Source organism: Pseudoliparis swirei, chromosome 8 (genome assembly GCF_029220125.1).
Source record: "Pseudoliparis swirei isolate HS2019 ecotype Mariana Trench chromosome 8, NWPU_hadal_v1, whole genome shotgun sequence".
Taxonomy (NCBI): Eukaryota; Metazoa; Chordata; class Actinopteri; order Perciformes; family Liparidae; genus Pseudoliparis; species Pseudoliparis swirei.
Window position 1 is genome coordinate 17,155,381 of NC_079395.1, and position 22,660 is coordinate 17,178,040.

The window sequence follows — 22,660 nt, forward strand, 5'->3', positions numbered from 1 at the left end:
TCGCACGTATCTCACAGACCTCATAAACCTGAGCCAAACAACAAAGGGAGGACAGCTGACGGCAATTAAAGTGAATCATAACTATAACCAAATTCATTCATATAAAACAGGGAGGATCTCTTCCCCTCTTATGTTGACACATCAATGCCGTCGTAACGGCAGCAGAGAGCTGCAGCGCCGCCCAGGCCCCCTCTCCTCTCCCGACACTACCCCGCTCCACCACCAGAGGGCGCCTGTGGCGCGCCGGCAGCAGCACAGCCCTGACATAACCCCAGATAATGAACACCCAGTGCCATGTCACATATCACAGTGGAGGGCGAATGTGTCCGAGACGTGGATTACGTTCGACACTGAACCGCCAGAGTCCGTCTCATACCCTCCTTTTAGCAGGAGGTGGAGCGGCTAATCCATCAGGTGAGGACACCAGCCTCTGTTAACTGAGACACTGGAATAGGTGTAGAAACTACACCTGCTACACCTGCTACCCTCTAGTGCGCGCACAAATTAGAGCAAAACGTGAACACACTGCAGACTAATCCATCTCCTGCACGTTAAAAACAGATGTTTCGCTTTCTCGAGAGTAAAAAGCATGTTTTTCCCTGCCTCCACACACACACACACACACACACATTTTGCCTACCTGATCACAGTGGGCGTGATCTCGGCGCAGAAGAAGATGCTCAGGTTGCTGACGGCGTGGGAGGAGAACATGCCGATGATGGAGAAGGCGACGGAGAAGTTCTTATTCAGCGTACCGGAGTCCTCTGCAGGCGGAGCAGGAGACACAGTTTACATCGTTAGCACCAGAGGCAGCGAAGAGGAGGCTTGGAGTAAACGATTCTGTGTTTTAAAAGACGGTGTTCAGCATCATGTCAAGTTGTGAAACTTGAGGATATATGCCAGCAAGAAAATACAGCAATACGAATTATAATTTATTTTGATAAGAAACACAGTTGTGACATTTAACCGTGACTAAATACTTCATTAGACCCCATGCGGTGCGTTTCACCTTCACGGATGACCTTTGGTCCGTGTATACGTTTCATGTTGAGACGTAAAAAGACATTTTTCTATTTTATGTATCCTTTTTTTTTTTACATTTCAAGGCCCTGTACTTGAAAGAACTCCTCTCCTACCTACTTAAACTTTGGACAGTACAATCTCAGACGTTTGTGACCTATTAAAAGTTAGATTTTTATAGAAGGACGTTGCCGTGGCGACGGAAAGGGCCTTTCGCCATAACACAGGCAGTTGTTGTGACTCGGGCGGCCATTGGCCTGTATGATCACAATGTTGCATCCCGGCTCGAGGACAACCACCGGACAATTTTGAGTCAGTCATAGCGCCACCTACTGACAACAGGAAGTGACCGTTTGTGGACTTGCAGGTCAATCAGACCCGTGAGAAATGTTGTACACTAAAATGTACCCTGACGTGCGTAGATTTTATTACATTTTTAGCATTTAAAAAAGAAAAAAACAAATTCAAAGCACTCAAATAACATAAAAACTGACTTAAATTGAAATGCTTAGTGTTGCATGGTTGTTTTGATTTTTTTGTTTCCTTATTTATAATTATTTTCCTGCTTTAACATTTTTATTTTTGTGTTTCCTTTTGGCCCTTCTTGGGCAGATAAATGGTTAATTTTTACTTTATTCTTATTCATTTTTATTAGTGCTGTGAAAAATAATGCGTAAAACTCAGTTAATTCAATTACAGGTTTAACTAGTTTTGTTTTTTTAACGCATTTAACGCATGCGCAGAATGAGCTTCCAATCTGTCTGTTGTTGGTCGTCGGGACGAAAAAAAAGTCACTTGCAAAATGAGCTTCCAATACACCACTTCAATCTGAACTCTGTCCGCTCTCATGCAGACGGTCTGTTCATCGGTAATGATCCTTCCGCAGGTTCACCTACGGAAACCTTGTTAGGCTACGACTTTTACTTCCTGTAGATCAGGGTCTCAACACGTCGATTGCGACCTGCCAGTCGATCGCGGCGTAGTGTTGGTAGATCGCATGACATTAAAAAGATTGGCCCGCCCCCTGACATGTTCTCTATAGCACGTCTTTGTTCTTTTATTAAACTAAACGTCTGTTGTTGATCGTATCTCCACAGCAGCATGTCATTTCTGTCTCTACGCGTTGCGTTAACACTTATCGATCTCCGTCTCGCGCCACAGAGCTCGTGCGCGCATCGGGACCGAGCAAAAAAAGTCACTTGTCAATCTGTCCACCTTTAGATTGTATCATGGTGGAGTTAATGGCTGACAAACAAGAAAAATGCTCTGTTTAACCCTCCTGTTACCTTTACATTTACTAACATATTTTACCCTCTGGGTCAATTTGACCCCAGCAATTAAAACCTCCAGAAAATTATTAGAATTAATATTGTTTCCCAAGTTTAAGTGTGAGGTACTTTATGTTTGTTTGTTGACTACCTAAATAGCCCTTTAAATAAATAAAAAAGTTGATATTTCTGATATGTTTGACACAGTGAAAAACAGCCTGGGGTCAAATTGACCCCAAAGAACACCGACATTAAATATTGAATGGGGTCAAATTGACCCGAAAGGTAACAGGAGGGTTAAACATTCTGTTTAGGATGAAGATGTATTAATGTTCCAGATGGAAGAAAACTGCTAAATAACTGCTGAGTTGCAGCACCATTGTATAGAAGAATGTAGAAATGTATATATCCGTCTTTTGTCATAAATCTCTATGTTCTCACAAAATATACCGAGAATATCGGTAATATGTGATTAATCATGATTAATCCACAAAAACCTGTGATTAATCCGATTAAAAATTTTAATCGTTTCACAGCCCTAATTTTTATGTGTTATTATTATGCATTCTTACTTTTGAAGGTTGTTTTTCTGTAAAAAATACCTGAATAAAATATGAAGTATAAAGAATAAAAAAATAGAAATACTTCAAAACCATTGTTAGTTCAACTTCAACATGAAGTAGATTAAATAAATAAAAATGTTCACTTAAGTTAAAGAGAAAGCTTCCAGCTCATGAGTTACTAAAACTGAATCCAATATGATAAAAGCATTTTGAGTGCATCACTACAACGATCTTCAAACGTTTAGAAAAGGGTGAAATGAAGTGTGACGGCGCCCCAACGCTCAGCGGCCTCTTGATGAATTATTGAGGAAGTGACTCGCAAACCCAAAGAGCACATCGAGACCGGAGACGTCTCCTCTCGGCGCGAGACGTGTCGACGACGGCTCGGAGACGACCGGCGGAGACCGCTCGCTGATCGGCGGCTACATTTCAAAGATTATAACCCTCTTCATCACAACGGGGATGAATAAGGGAGAAAATGGCCATGATTACATCCTGGACTTCATTACGTGTCTCTGCGGGGCGTGTGTGTGTGTGTGTGTGTGTGTGTGTGATGGAGTGTATGCAGCACATTCTCCAGAACCTCATCAAGGTAATGCAGCAGCCTGAAGTGATGAGCGGCGCACGGCAATTGAATCCACATCCAGGAAAAGAAGAAGAAAGATGGACATATTATCGTACCTATATTCAGATGGACGCTGTACTTCCCCAGCACTGCAGGAGGAGAGAGAAACATGTGAGACACACCGAGCATCAAACACACATTACGAACATTAACGCGCCGCTCGAGGCTCGTCGAGGGAGAACACGACACATGAGCGGAACCTCGGTGTGACGACTCGGGCGGAACACGAAGACGCACTGAGCCGCGACCCGGTGAGCTCGGGTCTCCTGGGAGAACTTTGACTCCTTTCCTTTGGTCCGCGGTGGAGACTCGATGAGCAAACGGACATCCTCCGTTTGCTCATCGAGTCGTGTTCACGGCGCCATTAGAAACACCCGCTGCACACCGGGCGCCGTGGAGCAGCCGCGGGTGTGTGTGTGTTTTGTCTGTGTTTCGTCTGTGTGTGTGTGTCTGTGTGTGTGTCTGTCTGTCTGTCTGTCTGTCTGTCTGTCTGTGTGTGTCTGTGTGTTTGTCTGTGTGTCTGTGTGTCTGTGTGTGTGTCTGTGTGTGTCTGTGTGTGTGTGTGTATGTATGTGTGTCTGTGTGTTTGTCTGTGTGTGTGTATGTCTGTCTGTGTGTATGTGTGTGTCTGTCTGTCTGTGTGTGTATGTCTGTCTGTGTGTATGTGTGTGTATGTGTCTGTCTGTCTGTGTGTGTGTATGTGTGTGTGTGTATGTGTCTGTCTGTGTGTGTGTATGTGTGTGTGTATGTGTCTGTCTGTGTGTATGTATGTGTGTGTGTATGTGTCTGTCTGTCTGTGTGTGTATGCGTGTGTCTTTGTGTGTGTCTTTGTGTGTGTGAGAAGGAGACACAAGCAAGACAGTTGAAAACTAAATGATGAAATGAAAATTAATATTTGTACATCATTAAATGGGAAATGTTCTTTTCTATTAAGCACATCATGCGATGATGTGTTCATCTGCATAAGAGTTCTCACTTATGTGGAACAATATACAACAATAACATATTCCACTACTTTTTACTTTGCTTGTAATCCTTCAATTGGCCAGAATGTTGTGGGATGCGATAAAATATGAGAATATAGTCAAAGGACGACTGCAATGAGTGTTTTCATTCGTTAAGTCTCGACGATGCTTACCAACTTCCCTAAAGACATAATATGAAAAACAATTTGCCTTACAATCGTTTCATTTATTCATTTTTTAAGAATTCCTTTGTTGTTGGAGACTTTTTGAATGAACAAACATCAAAATGAGCCTTTCAAGCAGCAGCACCCAACACGTGTCCTCTGGCTCATTGACATTTCTGGAAGGAATAAGATATTTGTGGCTCAGTATTTGGTCGCAGGAATGTTTGTTTTGCAGGATTTGTTGGCAAAAAGGGAGAGAAAAAAAGAAAGAATCGCACCAGCCGTACCGTTAAATTATTCTCTAAACAAATGCGAATGTAACCGAGAACCCTCACAGTGTAAGTCCTGCTATTTAAAGCCTGCTGAAGATGCTTCAGATGCTCAAAGTCAACACACACACACACACACACTCCATCCTCTCTCCTCATACTCACAGTTGAGCAGGCCCAGCTGCAACAGGGACGCCAGGGCGGTGATGATCATAAACATGAGAAGGCCCCCCCTCCGGCCCATCAGGCCCACCGCCGGGCACAGCGCCATGCAGGACGCCACGGCGATGCCCGCCATGGTGTAGTAATCCGCGTAGAAGTTGTGGAACATGGTCGTCTCCTGAGCTTCGGGGTCCATCATGCTGCGAGCGAAGCAGTGGTGGATCCCGTATCCGGTCAGCCTGGGAGAAGAACACACACACACACACGGTGAGGTTAGGGGGGGACGCTGGGAGGGAAAGAGGTCACATGGGGAAAAGAACAAGCAGAGAGGGGGAGGAAACAGATCCATGTAGCTCTAAAGTGTAGGTGCGTGTGTGTGTGTGTGTGTGAGAGATCAATGCTGCATCGAGCCTCCAGGTTTACAGAGGCCATCTCGACTGCACAAACAGGCGCGTCTAACTGGCATGGCCTCGCCCACACACACACACACATATACAAGCACACACATGCATTCCCTTTATTTTCTCCCTCTCCGGTTTTCCTTCCCATCACACGCAAAGCACGGTGACGCGCCACTGTTTCCAAGCAGCGAAAAATAGAGCAACACAAACACTTACGAGTTGACGCAGAGCACCACGATGTTCTTCCACAGGTTCCTCGTCCCGACCATCTTCACGATGCACGTCTTCTTGGGTTTCTTATGAAGCGCTCCCTGCAGTTCTGGACACACGCGAACATGTTCATCCGAGAGCGTCGCGAACATCGGACTCTGGAGGTCCGCGCCATTTCAAGTTATTGCAAAAGGGACTTTTCAGCGCAGCGGCCTACATTTAAACCATAAACGTGCCACTAGTGAGCTTTATGATTACAAAGTTGAAGCATCGCTATGTACAATTATGTCTGAATACCCAAATATAACGTATTTAGATTGGATTTGTATACATTTCCCCCCCACAATAGATAGTGTACACATGTATTCAGAAAATGAAGTATCAATGTTCAAGGTGCGTTCACTTGCAACGAGAAAAAATAATAATTGCGCCGCCAGTAAGAGAGGACGTACGCCGGCTTATATTTTGAGCGTCTTTCTTTCAAAAACATATTAATTATTTGAAACTCGACGCAAATGAACATGTGATTATAACAAATTTCCAGGACTTTTCCAAAACTTTTGTGATTTAAGTTGTTAACAATGACTTTTCCAGGCCTGGAAATGACCATTTTGAAATTCCATGACTTCTCCAGGTTTTCCATGACCGTACGAACCCTGCTACATCTAATTAAAGTGAGTTCTCAGGTGACGTGTTCCCTGAAGGGTCAAATGAGGTCGCCCCCGAGCCACAGGAAATTCCACTTGTATTTTTTTTTTTTTATGCACACGTTTCGTCCCACGAGTCGACTCTCCCGCCGCCTCGTGAGACGGGTACGACGACGCCGGCGAGGGAACAGGAACCGCTCGTGAGAGGGCGACGCCCCTGAACCGGTGGATGTTTTCATATCGGGTTGCCACAGAAACCAGCCTCCGCTTTCTCGCCGCCCTCTGCGCTCTTGTCGACTCAGGCATGCGACGGCATTCCGCCGCTCCAAGGTGCTCTCGGTCTGCAACCACCGAGACGTTCCCGCTGACTTTCCCCGACTCTAGCGAGGCACGGATCGCTCTTTACAAAAAGATTACATAACACGCCCTCGTTGCTCTTCAGTCGCTCGGCTGCTCCGTGTTCTGCGGCCGTCGGCACATTCGGTGCTCTGCGAGGGGGAAATATTACCGTGAGGGTTGGGGATAGCCAGGCAGTGACTATAAAAACCAAGAGTGGATCATTTAATGTCTGAAGCGATGTGCTTTTATCGATGCTGCGTCAGCACACGGCCTCACAGTTTTGAAAAAAGTGCAATCCATTTCAGACTGAGTGGTTCCTCTCGGAGCCTTTTCCCAGCAGCGGATTGATAAATACTGTACGGTGAGCAACAGCAAAGAAAGGTACACCGCTAAAGGTTAAGACAGATGCAATCTGATATATGACATTTAACAACGACATACAGGAAGTCGCTCTGCGCCTCTGTATGGACAGTTAAACTGGGGGGTGGGGGGGGTCAAAGGGCATACAGGCGTCCATCTGCCATCTGTGCACCGCTGCGTCGTCAACCCAGGCTGTAATTAGATTAAATTACCGTCCTAGTGTTCTTAATGTAATGTTCGACGCGGATTGCTACGTCTGAAGTGGTCCGTTACTATGGTAACCCGACAGGAAGCGGATTATAAACCAATCTGTGTTATTTAGGAAAAGAACAGCTGGGGATACGACAAAACCCCCAGGCTCTGAGAAAAAAGGAGGAAATAAAAAAGGGTTGGACGATGACACTGCGGCAGATAAAAGACACGACGACTCCTTCGGCATCACAGACCGTAATCACAACATCACGACGTAAAAAGGAAACCTTTTCACGCAAACGCGCCGACGTATTTTCTTACCCGCGAGGATGTTTTCGGAGTCGAGGTCCAAGTTCACGCGGTTCTTCGCCGCTATGTGTCCCATGATCCATTTGGAGCGGCAGTACTGCCGAGTGGCCAGCAGCCAACGCAGCGACTCGGGGAAGATCCTGCCAGAAAGACGGGGGGGGGGGTCCGGTTAACAAGAGGAACCGAGTCCACGGAGCACTCTCTGAATCAGGGTTACCAGCATAGCCTTTCAAACAAGAAACACTCGCGGGCAAATCTACAGGTCGCAGGGCCTCAAATGAGCCGAATCAGGCGTCGTTACAGTGTAATAAACACGCGGCCGCTGCAGCCGCTTGCTGTGCTCGACTACCCGCGAGTCATATCGAGTCGTGTGGCAGCGGGGCGAGCGGCAACGTTCTCTCCTCGCTACTGTGCGTAGATTTGACGAGTCGGCAAAAACAATGCAAGGCGAACAGATGTTTTACACGGGTGATGTATAGGATCTTCATGACTGGTGTGGTTTTAAATCGTCCCCCCCCATCAGCGGACTTTCATCCCCTGCAGTGTCCCACTGGGACGTCGGCTGTATTCCTATACTTGCCGACTCAGCGTCTCATTGGCTCTATTGCACATCGTCGGCCGGTTTGACGCTGAAAAAAAACTGCCGCCGTCACCTTTGCGGGTCGAGTTCACTTATCCGACGTTAAGTAATAGCCGTGAGAAATAATCAGTTTAACGAGCGGCTTCGCGCCCTTGAGCCGTTATCAGCCGGCGAGGCCGCGCCGACCGCATCAAAGCAGGCCAGACGTGCGTCTTCCACCCCGTTGCCACCCGGCGGCCGAGCTGTTGCTTGTTTTCACTCCGCCGTCGGGATAACGGTGACTATGTGTCTCTGCGTGTGCCCGAGATTACGGCCTCCGACCTCCGTGTGCCGAGCCGATTGGAGCGCATCGCATCAGCGGCATCGACTCTTCACACGCACCGGGGCAGGAAACCAAGGCCTTTGATAAGAACACAAATGTATTCCTGGATCGTCATCTCCTGGCTTTGTACATATCAGCATGCGTGTGTCGCAGTGTACATGTGTCACGCTAGACTAAATGGTGCGGAGGGTCATTATATAGAGATACTGCACTCCCCGTAGAGGTCTCTGCACATGAGTTCATGAAAAGGCTTTTTAATTCAGCTGGGAATTCAGCGGTGAAAAAGAATGTCCTTGAAGGGACTTCCTCCATTGCATCTTTGTTTACGCTCTGCTCGGGTCTTTTCCTCACCAGATGTAGGAGAGCATCAGCAGCAACGGGCAGATGATGACGGCTTGGAGAACCTGCCAGTCGCGACAGAGGTACGCCACCACGGGCATCAGCAGCTGACCGCCCAGCCCCACGAAGCTGGCCACCATGGTCATGGAGAAGCGCCAGCCCGGAAGACACAGCTCAATCCCTGGTGGAGGGAGGAGGGGAGGAGAGAGAGAGAGAGGTAGAGAGAGAGGTAGAGATAGGTAGAGGGGTAGAGAGGTAGAGAGAGAGAGAGAGAGAGAGAGAGAGACAGTGTTAGTGGGCATATGGACGTCAACAAGGAACTCATCCCACTCTCAAGATCTTGTCAATCGGACACCAGCTTTCTGAAAGTTCAAACTCAGCCGTGTTATATGAAGATGCATGCGTCCCTAAATGTGTTTTGTCATATTTCATATGGTTACATACATATATGACATCTGTTCTCTGCATCCTTGGGCTTCTGTGACGAGCCCGGGGAGAAACTGGGGGTTCAGCGTCTTGCTCAAGGACACGCGAGTACCTTGTGGTCTCAGGACGACCACTCTCCCCCATGAGCTATCGGGGGAATTGCATTTCACAAAAACAACATGTCGTCCAAATTCCAAAATGCATGGCAATGATATGATTTTTTAAAATCTGCTAGGTTAGCACAATAGTTCACTGCCCACTCATGAATACGATGAATACATGTCGTAAAACAGAGCAAATTTAAATAATGTGACGAGTGCATTTACAAAGCATCGGCAGTTCACTTGATCGGGAGGCGTCTCCTTGGAAACCTCCACGGGCTCCACCAGCCCCGGCATCCTTTAATGCCGCCGGCCCGTAAAGTGAAAATCACTCGTTCAGACTTTACACGTCCACTCTGCGATGGAGTCACTCGTAGCTGGTGCACCACGATCCAGTGTAAATATAAAACATGCAGCAGCTCTGACTAGGTGAGGCAGACATGCCAGGACATGGAACCCGACAGTGACGATGATGATGATGATGCACATGAAGAGAGGTGCACGTCTGATGCAACGCAGACACAACTGCCATCGCACATTGTGACTACGACTGTATTAGTGCTGTGGCTTTCAACACAAAGACACCCTCGTAAAACGAGTTGCCACCCGTCTCACTGAACCAGCATCGGCTGCGGCGACAAGCCAGCTGGCATATGGGAAAGGGGCGTGTCCTTAGTGACTGGGGAACCTTTAAAAACAAAATCCTGTTATTACCTTCGCATTGAAAATGCGGAAGGTTATGTTTTGATCGCCGTGTATTTGTATGCGGGCGTGCGTGTTATTCGCATAAGTCAAAAAGTGTTGAACCGAATCGCATGAAATTTGGTGGGATGATTTGTTATTATCCGGGGACCATTTGATTAGATTTTGGGATCGATTGGGTCAAAGGTCAAGATCTTATTTTTACCATAGCGCGGTAAATTTGTATCCAATTGGCATGCAACTAATGCCAACATGTTCATAATTCAATGCCCAATCTTGTGATATGCGAAGGTATGCGCTCTACCGAGTGCCCGTTCTAGTTTGATAGATGACATGATGAAATGATTCCTAGAAAATGGGTCAAAACTAATGATTTCGGTGCATGCTCGATGCTGCGAGCGCGAACAAAGGCCGCGTAGCCCCGCGTACAGTTGTTGTTGCCGAGAGACAGTAGACAGACCGAGACAGTAGGCCGCTGTGAGAACCAACCAGAATGAGGTTCCTTGTCCTCGATTCTCCTCCATCAGAATGGCACCGATTCATTCAGCCAGCCATTAGCATGCACACCACACTGGCAGCCAGCGGCCACAGTCCAGCCCTTTAGTTACTGCAGTGGAGAGGGAGGCTTCCCATCAAACCAGAGCAGGCAGAAGAGCTGTAATGCTGCTATTCCCGCTATGCCCCGACTCTTTTGTCCCGCTCCATCCATCCCTTTTTGTTATACTTCATGAATTTTTTTCATTTTTTTTGTTCCTTCTTCTTTTTAATGGGTCTTTTACTTCAGTCTCCTGATGGGCCTTTTCAAGGTGACAAGGCCAGCATAATACAGTGGGTGTCGCGGCCCCCTCTCTTCATTCCAGCGGAAGAGACCGGAATTTCAATTAGGACTTGCCCCCTCCTGAGGACATGAATAATGCTCTCTGTTCACGGACACGATCGCAGCTGGAATGACAAAGCCAGTGAGCCGAGAGCAGGGCGATGGGTGCAAGCTGAGTTTGAACCAGCTAACCTCAAGACCCCCTTCTCTGTGTACCGCCCCGAGGAAAGGGGACGGTTCACTGGCCACGGACCACATGGGACGTGGAATTGTTACAGGGCGTCCTGGAGAGGCCACTGCAACGTGACCGGAAAGACTGCATCCTGTGGTGAGCTATGGAAAAGTGCTCACACGCACAGACTTATCACTGTTCTGCCTGTATCAATTATATTTTAAAAAGTTGTAAAAATAAGCATCTAATTATATATATATATATATATACACAGGACTGTCTCAGAAAATTAGAATATTGTGATGAAGTTCTTTATTTTCTGTAATGCAATTAAAAAAAAAAATGTCATGCATTCTGGATTCATTACAAATCAACTGAAATATTGCAAGCCTTTTATTCTTGCTGATTATGGCTTACAGCTTAAGAAAACTCTAAAATCCTATCTCATAAAATGTTAATATTTCCTCAGACCAAGTAAAAAAAAAGATTTATAACAGCTGAGTGTTTGTCAAGGCTCAGGAAACCCTTGCAGGTGTTTCGAGTTAATTAGACAATTCAAGTGATTTGTTTAATACCCTACTAGTATACTTTTTCATGATATTCTAATATTTAGAGATAGGATATTTGAGTTTTCTTAAGCTGTAAACCATAATCAGCAATAAATCAGAATAAAAGGCTTGCAATATTTCAGTTGATTTGTAATGAATCCAGAATGCATGACATTTTTGTTTTTTTAATTGCATTGCAGAAAATAAAGAACTTCATCACAATATTCTAATTTTCTGAGACAGTCCTGTATATATATATACACTACCGTTCAAAAGTTTGGGGTCACTTAGAAATGTCTTTATTTTTCAAAGAAAAGCACTGTTTTTTCAATAAAGATAACATTAATCAAAAATACACTCTCTACATTGTTAATGTGGTAAATGACTATTCTAGGTGGAAACGTCTGGTTTCTAATGAAATATCTCCATAGGTGTATAGAGGCCCATTTCCATCAACTATCACTCCAGTGTTCTAATGGTACATTGTGTTTGCTAATCGCCTTAGAAGACTAATATCTGATTAGAAAACCCTTGTGCAATTATGTTAGCACAGCTGAAAACAGTTATGCTGGTGATATAAGCTATACAACTGGCCTTCCTTTGAGCTTGAAGTTTGAATAACAAAATTAATACTTCAAATATTAATCATTATTTCTAACCTTGTCAATGTCTTGACTATATTTTCTATTCAATTTTCAATTCATTTGATAAATAAAAGTGAGTTTTCATGGAAGACACGAAATTGTCTGGATGACCCCAAACTTTTGAAAGGGTGTATAAATATATATATATGCCACATGATCTGTAGATAGAGCTGCAGAATGAGGACCAGAGTCCTGAGCTACTTACAACTGCCGACCTTAATCCTCCACAACCCACTACATCAGCATTCCCACAATGCCCTTCTGCAGCCTGTGTTCTGGCGACATTAAATCAACCACGAGCTAATTTGATGACACGTATGATAAATTCACCTGAGATGCCCACTGCGGTTATCCGGTGAGACCGAATAAGTAGGACACACAAGCTACTGAAAGGATAGAGCCCCCCCCCCCTCCCTCTGCATTTGGCTACACAGCGTACACGGTGTAAATGTCATCATCAATTATCAAGCCAATAGCCAATTAATGGGGATGATTATCCCCAAAGAGGCTTTGAATAGTTTGCCGACTGTCAAATCAGGAGAAATGAGTCAGAGTCTCCGGTACTCGGCACCGCAGCTCACTCGCCTTCTGTGAAGTATGCAGCTCAGTCAAGGAGAGCGATTGCGTGACCACGAAATGCACTCACTCGTGCAGCCGCGCCCTGTACCCACAGGCTAAGGTCATGACCTTTCACTGGTCACATGAGGTCCACGTGGCCCAGTGCCAGGATTTCACTGCCTAATCCTGGCCACTCAATCTGTTAAGCATGACTTAAGGTGAGGAGACTCGGAGGCATTTCTCTGGACCGAAAGATAACGCGAGGTTTTGCTTGCCGTGAATTCAAATGGCGGAATTGTGACCAGCGCTCAGGTCTGGAGCGGCAAAGCCTTCTCGCAGGCGTCGCAAAAAGAGCAAACTGCAGCTGTAGACCCGACAGAACCTTCTGGGTCGGCTCGAACTGACGGCTGCCAATTTGCAGAAGAATGTTTTCAAATAGGAAGCATTTGTTTATGGATTACTTATTTCGATTATTGCCGAGTTGCAATTCTCTTCCATGGAGGTCGGATACTAGAACACGCTCCCTGCGGACGCCTTTAGTGAAACAAATCCATCAATCATAATGATCGATGGTTGTGCGCCAGCGAGTGAGCCGAGTGCAGATCAGATTTGACAATTTATGTGTTGAACCATAACGATAGGACGCCAATGTGTCTTTGTGACCTCTCTTCTGTTAAGCCTCCCTGCAGCTGAGCAGACAATCAACCATCTTCCTCCACATCCACCTACCGAGACATTCACGGAAAAATGGCCACTCAAATTCTTAAAGCCGCCTCCTGTACACAGTCTGCCGTGGGTGTGTAATCTGGTGGCTGTAAAGGCCAATGATTCACACACACTCGTGAAACCAAGGCCCCTCTTGCGTCCTGTATAGCATCTTCATGAGTTACGTTTCCCCGTTAAACATATTCAAGCCGAGAATCTGTCTTCCTGTTTTTTTCAAAAGATGCTCATGTCTCCGAGTCTTTCTTACATCAGTGAGCTCATGTGCCCGAGTGTGCTGCATGGGGCTCATACAGCCCTTCCTGTGTATGTGTGTGTGCAAGCTTTCATCGATGCTAGAGCCCCTAACACCTTGCAAAGCTTGTGGTAAAAGATGGAAATGCTCGGCGAGAGCAAACAAAATTCCGGCACGTGTGCAAAGCTGCCGATGACTTTTGTTGTTGGAGTGCCTCCTGTGAGTGGCGGCGCGGCATCGTCAGCGAGCGGTGCTTCCCCGATTAGAGGGAGTGACTGCAGATCCAAGAGACTTTTGTGCGGAGGCAAATTGCATCCTCTGTGGAACACGGCGACCACACAGGAGAAGAAATCAGACGGTGAGGGGGCGAGAGCAGCCGCGCCGTTTAACCCACGGAGAGCCGCCACAGTCTCTGAGAATAGGACCGCTCTGTCTTTAAAAAGAAAAATGTACCCGTTGCATTTCACTAGGACACACAGTAATCATCCAAAAAGCAATGGCAGGAAGCCAGCAATGGCAGGAAGCCAGCCCTGTGCTGGTGGTAGATCATTGAGATCAAGGACACATACTAACTGCAGTTTATTTACAATTAAAGCAACCAAAGAATCATGTGAGATTACTCAGTCTGTTGTCCTCGCTTATAGAGGCACACAAATATCCTGAGGGTTTCCTCTTTTCTTGCAAGCCCTAAAAAATGGGCTAATGACTAAAAACAAGGCAATCCCCATTGATTCGTGGCTCATCTAGAAGTGCAAAGAATGCCGACCAGCCACAACAAGCCACAGGCACTTCCCCCTCGATCCGTGTGTGGTGCAATCAAACCAGAAGTGGTGCAATCAAACCAGAAATAAATCACCACCAGGAGAGTCATATCCTTTGAAAAGCATGTGCGTGCGTGGGTTTGTATACCCTAACTAACCCACCGCCGCCACACCCCCCCCCCCCCCCCCCACACACACTAAAAAGATCAGCACAAAAAGCCAGCTATCGGCTCCTCGGGAGATACAGAACAGTGCAATATAAGACCACGTCCCGAGTTACCGGAACACAACCGACGCATCGGCCTCAGCAGAAGTGAAACGGCGTGCATTTTTACACTCCGTTAAAGAAACAGTGCAAAGGTCGCCCATGCTGATTTTGACAATCACTGGACTTCACTCTTCACCATTTTGCAACATGAGATAGCTCGATGTCCTGCAACCTCTCTCACAAATAACTGGGGTTAAGAAGTAGGTCACCCAGAGTGTGCCTTTAAAAAAAAAAAAAAGAAGAAGAAAAAAAACAGCGAAGCAATCTACTCAAATGAAGACAACAACAAAAAAGGGGAAGAAACTGCTGTGGGATATTCCTGTAGCCTAATGTGTGAGGAAGTCTGTTCAGCAACCAAAAAAGCAAACTCTGCACGAAAGGGAACTTTAACCCTGCTTACGGGGGGGGGGGACAGAGTTTGCACCTTAACCCACTTATCAGAGCAAAGCAAAGTGTGTGGAAAGATGTGGACGCTGCATCATGGAAAATACCTGTCTTTGGCTAAAATGTAATTGCAGTCTGCGCACAGTCCACATCGATGCCCCGCCTCTCTGAGTAACCTTTTGCATCCCTTTCAGGCGTCTCTTAACCTCCCAAAAAAACAAAAAAGGGACTAGGAAGGTCAATCTGACGGCAGCGCGGTATCTCTTGCAGCGGTGTGAGGCGCAGCTGGCAGCTGTCCTCGGGGAAGCATCGCCATATGATGGGTAATGAAAAGCTTCTCTTAAGAGTCCAGATCTGGCACGGGTCAGGCCTGTCAGAGATATCCATCAATGATGACATGCACACGGGCAGTTTAAACACGGAGAGCAAGGCAGGTAAAGAGAGCAAACAGCCTGTCCGACTGTGCCAACAGACGGGAACCGGACATTGACACAAAGAAGGCTGTTTGCACAGAGAAACAGAGCCTGCATCTTTCCGTGCACAGAGAACAGGAGGGCGCCACACGAACAAAAGCTCCCCCGTATGAGGCGACGCGGGGACAGTGAGGCGGACTGGACCGGCCTAATAAATGCAGCATCTCACTGCATCGTGGCACGCATGGCGGATCATCCCGTCTGAATGAGGCGCACTAGTTCACCGTCATAAGGAAGACGGCGTGCACACAGATAGCCAGGGGGGAAACGCGTGACCACATACATTCAGACGAGAGGATACGAGTGGTGCGAGTTACTTGCATGCTGAATATGAAATTTTTTTTTTTAAAGAGGAAATGTTTAAAATGCCCTTATTGTGCTCTATTTCTCCAGCATTTCCACTTACAGCCTATGAACAGTAGATATAATTTTTAAAAATGGGGTCTTGCTGCGTATGGCACAGCTGCATGCTTTATATACCTCGTCATATATGACCGCGACCTATACTCCTACGTGGTCCACATGCACATCACTTCATCTCGGGCTGAGCAGGAGAGGGGAGGGGGGGAGGGGGGGGGTTGCTAGCTCAGGGACAGTCAGTGCCAAGCCGACATGGATTTGTTCGGCAGACTGAAATGCACATCCCGGTTGCAGTGCATGATCAGAGACGTGAAGGGAATGACCAGCCTGGACAGTTTGTGGTAAAACGCTATCTCCCGTGTGAGCGCCACTCGTACTCGTCCAGTTCACGGACAAAAAGGAGTGAGAGCAAACACCGGCCTCACGATCAATACAGTCTGGACTGTCGGGGTGTGTCGGCAGCAATATTACCCTATGGACACAAATGAAATGAAAGGAATGAATAAATGCTGCTTTTAAATTTCAGTTGCCAATATAAGGCCATATAAAAGTCATTGAAGAGACGTACATCTGATACGTTTAACTATCTGTCAAACAGTCAGTTTCTCTCCTGCTTATTGGATCCATTTCTTTCTTCTCGTCCTCCATCTTCTCTCCCCGACATGACAAGTTTCCATAAAGCAGCGTCCATAAATATCAAGAGTCAAAGCCTCTCGGGGCAACAGAAAACACGTACATGCGGAGTGCATTTTTAGCGAGGGCTCGATACAAAGCCACAGAACTAACTCGGCATGGACGCCACGGTCACTTATTCACATGGAGTGGTTCCATCATCGGCTTTTTGTGGCGCATTGCAAACAGGTTTTGCAAAGTAATTTTACATTGATGATGCGTTAATTATATTGTGTCAACGTTGAATCATCTTGATGCAGAGAAACCAAATCTGGAAGATCAAAACAAAAAATACGACTGGGAAATATCCCTTGGCTAGATTGAATCACACCTCAGTTCAAGAATGTGTGAAGGGGTTTCCCCCCAAAGCAAAACACCATCCCTTATCAAAATACAGTCAGGGACTATTGGAGCCGGCCATTTCTCCTAACCTAAACTATTATCTCGAGGTTGTCCCAGGACCTCCTCGATTAAAAACAGCCTTTCCCTTGTAAATCTCTCACATAAACACACACAGAGTAGTCATGGTTATGTATGGCACATGGTACTGACAAGGAAGTTATAAAGCTCTTTATGATACATTACAGAGTCATGTGGTCTTTCCGCAAACACACACACGACATGTAGAGGTGTGCCTCGTCTCATCAAGTGAGGAAGAACTCCACTCACAATCAATTTGCTCTTTACCGTAAGGCCATTATGCAGACTTCTCAAAGTAAACATCCTGCCTCTTACTCACATGTAATAGTTGCTTTCTGGAGATTGAAAGGTGCGAGATGAAAACCATTACGTTGGGAAACCACCCGCGAGCCCACAATGTTCTCACAGAAAAATGTGTATGTGAACTTTCTTTGTCCGTGTAATAACTGTTTTTTGGTGTGAATAAATACTTTAGGAAGGAAGAAAAGCAACGTACGCCGAGAAAAGCATCACAATCAAGCTGAGCGCTAAATGCAGCAAGCTAGCATGACTCAGCTAGCTGATGTGCAGCGCGTGGTTGAATTTTTTTGGGGGGGGGTGCGGGGTAAGGGCCGGTACTGGAAAGGTGATGGTGTCGTCATGTAAAAACATATAAGTGATCCCCACCGCGATGCTAAGATACAGGCACTGGGAGCCTGGCCTCTGCCTGGTGCTGGGATGCTAAAGAAGGCTAGCGCACACTGATGGAGCTCTGGGGTATAAATAGCCGCATCAGATGATTTTATCGCCATCGGCCGTGCTATACTTTGCCAACATATTAGATTCAACGTCCTGTGCATTAACCCAGTTCATGAAAAAGCTCAATGTTAGCTAGGGTGACCAGATTTGAGTTTGTGAAAAAGAGGACACTTCATCGCCGGGGGGGGGGGGGGGGGGGGTATAGCATGCCGCACTATGACCATGTGAATGCATACAAATGTCAAAAATGAAAAGACGAAAACGACACAAATGACTATATGAACATCTATTTATTGAACTTTAACAAAACTGCAAATGTAAAACAAATCTTTTTTGTGGCATTTAGTCCAGCGCTTCTTTAACCCTTGTGTTGCCTTCGGGTCATTTTGACCTGATTCAATATTTAACCCTCCTGTCGCCTTCGGGTCAATTTGACCCGATTCAATGTTTAATGTCGGTGTTCTTTCGGGAGTCAACAAACAAACATAAAGTACCTCACACTTAAACTTGGAAAACAATATTAATTCTAATAATTTTCTGGAGATTTTAATAGCTGGGGTCATATTGACCTCAAGGGTAAAATATGTTAGTAAATATAAAGGTAACAGGAGGGTTAAACATTGAATCGGGTCATATTGACCCGAAGGCGACAGGAGGGTGAAACATTGAATCGGGTCAAATTGACCCGAAGGCAACACAAGGGTTAATGTGTCTTGTCCATATATTGAAGCAATAATGATAAATAGAAAAGATGTCATGTGCTGTAAACAATGCAACTAGTGGAGGCGGCAAGGTGCTCAGTGTTGCCAGATTGGAAATGGTGAAGTAACGTACCAAAGGCTCAAAATGGTCGTATTTGGAGGATAATTTTCGTGTATCTGGCAACCCTGAGATCGGTCGACCAATGACTGTTCTCTATACGGTCAGAGCTCACGCAAGAAGGTGGAACGTAAGGGAGATACCATTTCCAAAACGTGTAAGGGGTAAATACTAGTTTGTGAAAGACCCAGAGAAACACAAATATCCGACGAAGTAAAATCCCGGACGTGTTTGGAATCCCTGCCAGACGCATTTTTTAGGTCTCAAAAAGAGGACATGTCCGGGGAAAAGAGGACGTCGGGTCGCCCTATGCTAGCACACTTTACTCTCACTCGCGGCGGTGATGCCGTAGATCTTGTCTCTCATCTGGCTTTTTATGGACTTCGAACATTCCTCTCAGTCCGTAAGTTGCTATTTCATCTACTCGTATTATTTGCTGGTCGCCATGCTCTCCTTTTGTCTGAAACCACACGGCCACAGATTCCCTTTCCCCTTTGTGGCAGTTAGCGTTGAAGAGTCACATCGGATCCGCCGCGTTTGGGCCCCGACTTCGACCATCCTGACGGAACAAAGAGTGGCCGCGCGCAAATTGCTCTACATGCCTTAAAAAGAGGCAACGACAGTGCCGGGGCACAAAGCTCGTCATCTTCAGGGGTTCCAGGAAGACCCCGTCGTCTCACTACTGTACAACCATATACATTCACAACGATGCAATTGTTTTCCAACCAAAACACAAGGTGTGCAATCCTTGCAATGCTATTTTCTAGATTGTCGATTACCGCATTCAATGGTACCCTGGCTTTCAAGAGCCATGAACTTCAAATTAATTACATGTGGATTGATGAGGAAGAGGGGATTAGGGTAATGTCTCTGCAAACGGAGCTGAAGCTGGGACTTGGCTCCGACTTTTTACTGTAAGCAGATTCAAACAAAGTAAGGGCCTCAAAAGGCGGGTAATTTGGTTTACTGCGTTACAGAAATGTCATGTGACTGACAGTCAGGACTATAGTGAATATTGGCTTTTGCTACGCTCTTAGCATGAGGCCAACCGACAGAACGCCCAAAGAGCGAAGCGTCGCCCCAGTAATGTGTTATTGAACGACTGTGCTCCTTCTCTCGGAGCCGCTCTCGTGGAGTTTTGTCAATACAGAGTGGCTGCAGGGTAAATATCACGTGACGGAAGCAGAAATAAGGGCGGCGGTATCGCAACACAAAAGCTATACAAATATGCAAAGCTCAAGCAAACATCGGTCCGGCTGAGCCGTTCTCAGGTGGAACACTTTCCACTATTTAATACCTCAGCATGAAGGTCAAAGACGGATGTATCATTTGTTTCCAAAGCATCATAAGGACATGTTTGATGAGTAACAAAAATATAGAGAAGCCCGAAACACCTGTGATGACATGTCTGTGGCTCATTTCATGCTTTTTAAATGAGGAACAGCTATTGATCCTTGCATAAGACTCTAGGCTCTACAATCTGGTGGGAAAACAAGGTTAGATAAATACTAACACAAGAGTAACTTTCCTTTAAAAGCTACAGATACTTTAAACCCATTTCAGATATTCTTGGCAACTTCTAAGCCATTGTGCAACCGCACAGGTACCCGAATATCTTACAGCATAGGGTAAGGTGTTGAGTTTGACCTGAATAAAGAGAAGAAGGCCTTTAAAATGACAGATTATTCATGACCACTGGTTTTGTCAAATTAAAAATGCAAAACATAGGAGGTGGAGAATGGAGCAACAGAGGGAGGCAAGTAAGCACAACAACATGAGGGGGGGGGGGGCAAGAAACAGATCTCTACCCACAATAAGTGGTCTCTCTAGACACCCCATAAACCATCAGAATGGTCAGATGCTGTTCAGCTGCTCTGGCAGTCAAAGAGGCGCATGATGTGTTGCCCATCTAATTCCTTTATATACCAGCAACTTTAATTACTGCTCCACAATGCAGAACACACGTCAGATGAATCTTACAATTTACGCCGGCCAACACGTTAAACTGACGAATATTTGTTGACGACGAGATGAAAGAAAGAAAAAAAAAAGTGATTAATGCAGTATTGAGTCTAAATTGTTCAATTTATCAGTGGAGCTTTTAAATGAGGCTATACATATTCACAATATACTAATTCAACCAATTCATGCTTGAGATTTGTCTGTTTATTTCACAAGATAAATGATACAAACAAATGGGCATTACTGTACATACGCTGTATACAGCTCCCATCATGTCCCAACCACAAGGTTCAGAACCTCAGATTTACTGGACCGTAAACTGAAGGTTGATGTTAAAACAATGGATGCACATGCCAAGTTTATTCAAAATTGATAGGAAGCCATACTGAACAGATTAACTCCACCTTCTTTGCCTTCCTCCGTCCCACCCTCTCTCCCTCTGTCCCAGGAGCAGCCCTTCTATTTCGGGAGCGGGGCGAAGCTTTCCGAGGTGTTCATTGTGGGGTAAATTAGAACGACAAGGACACCAAGCGCCTCTTCCTTCATCCTCTTGCCCTTGATGCCTTCCCTCTCATCCTTCCCTCCACATTTGCCACCTCCCCTTGCACTGGTCAATTACTGCGGCCAAAAAGGCTTTTAAGGATCCATCGCGGAGACCACAGAGTGCATGAGCTGCACGGACGATTATCTGGACGTCGGAAAATAAACCAGCGGCGAAATAAGAGGAGACTTCAATCTGCTCCTGCAGTGATGGGTGAAACTAGAAGTTACCGCACCATCCCCCCGGCCCCTTCCGCCTGAACATTTACGAGTTCACTTCAAGGGTAGGGAGGCGGGTACTGGTTGTTGTTCTGTGATGAGAATTTATCCCGACAATGGCATTCAATTTAAAAACCGTCAGGCGGTCGGCGCAACACAATAACTCTTCTTTCCGCTGAGCTGGAGACAAGAATTAAAGTATAGTGGGCTTCTGATGAGGCGTCTCATCAATGAGATCACAGCGTCACTACAATACGGATATGTTCCAGGACTGAAGTATGTTTATCACATTCATCTGATTTGGTCTGTTGGTGGGTGAGAATCTTAAATCAAAACAAGAATTCCAAAGCATTGAAGTCAGGACCGCCTAAACCAAGTCAAGACCTGGACCAGAGTGCATCGACACCAAGACAAGACCAAGACTCTGAGGGGCTGAGAGCAAGTCAAGACCAGGACCGAGGCGGAGCGAGACCGAGTCAAGACCGGTACGAGTCCCGACCTGCAGGACCCATTGGCAACGGGACATGCAAAGTGTGGGCACTCTTCAAATCGATCGGATGAATCAAAACTGCATTGCAGGGGTGAATTTGAAGTGTGAACCTTTTCCATGTTAACAAAGAAATCGGACAACGCTCAGGCAATTTAGTTCCATCCCCGCAGTCTGGAGACCGAGACCGAAGTCCAGACCACTTTGAAGATCCGCCTCGTCTGGAGTTCTACAACACTTACTTAAAGTATGTCAAACGTTATGCTGGTCTGAGCGATGTCCGTGGGATTCTTTTCAGTCGCGGTGTTGAAATATCTACTCCGCCCCAATCGGAGAAAATGCTGCTTGAAACTTGCAGTGCAACAAAAGCTGCTCCTAGTTCCTCAACACAGAGCCAAACAAACCAGTTTGGCCAACAGCTGAATTTCGAGTTTCAATGGAAAAGGCTTTTTGTCGTCAGGTAGGACTGCTGCTACGCTGCTTTTGTTTTGAACAAAACTGAAATGCAAAGGTGTTCTGAACTTCAACCTAAGCAACAAGCTAGTTTTAAAAGGTTTCAAATGCTGCCTGAGAATGCAGTCATCGGAGCGCCAGAAAAGATCTGTAAAAGAACCACACAATAAATGTGGAAACAGGAAGAGGAATATATAAAAGAATATTTAAGAAAGTAAAATGTGGAAAAAAGAGAATTTTCATTTCGTCCTATTCATTTCTGTATATATATATATATACAGAAATGTGTCTATATATATACACACATTTCTGAAATGAAATGAAAATTCTCTTTTTTCCACATTTGATATATTTTCACACATGCACTTCTTATGTTTTCTTGAATTTAATTTATATATTGTCATAGAGCTCCTGCTATTCCTTATGGGGCCAAGCTGTCAATC

The 22,660-nt window shown here is 45.8% G+C and overlaps 1 protein-coding gene across 1 annotated transcript in view; it reads right to left on the reverse strand.

The window, feature by feature from the left end:
* Positions 1–22,660, reverse strand: part of LOC130198601 (solute carrier family 22 member 23-like) — a 33,062-nt gene that overhangs the window by 4,461 nt on the left and 5,941 nt on the right. The window contains exons 4-9 of the mRNA XM_056421826.1: positions 8,748–8,916; positions 7,507–7,634; positions 5,654–5,756; positions 5,040–5,275; positions 3,533–3,565; positions 641–764 (exon numbers count right to left, since the gene is read on the reverse strand). Of these exons, the coding sequence (XP_056277801.1) occupies positions 641–764; positions 3,533–3,565; positions 5,040–5,275; positions 5,654–5,756; positions 7,507–7,634; positions 8,748–8,916 (793 nt within the window). The remainder of the gene's footprint in view (positions 1–640; positions 765–3,532; positions 3,566–5,039; positions 5,276–5,653; positions 5,757–7,506; positions 7,635–8,747; positions 8,917–22,660) is intronic.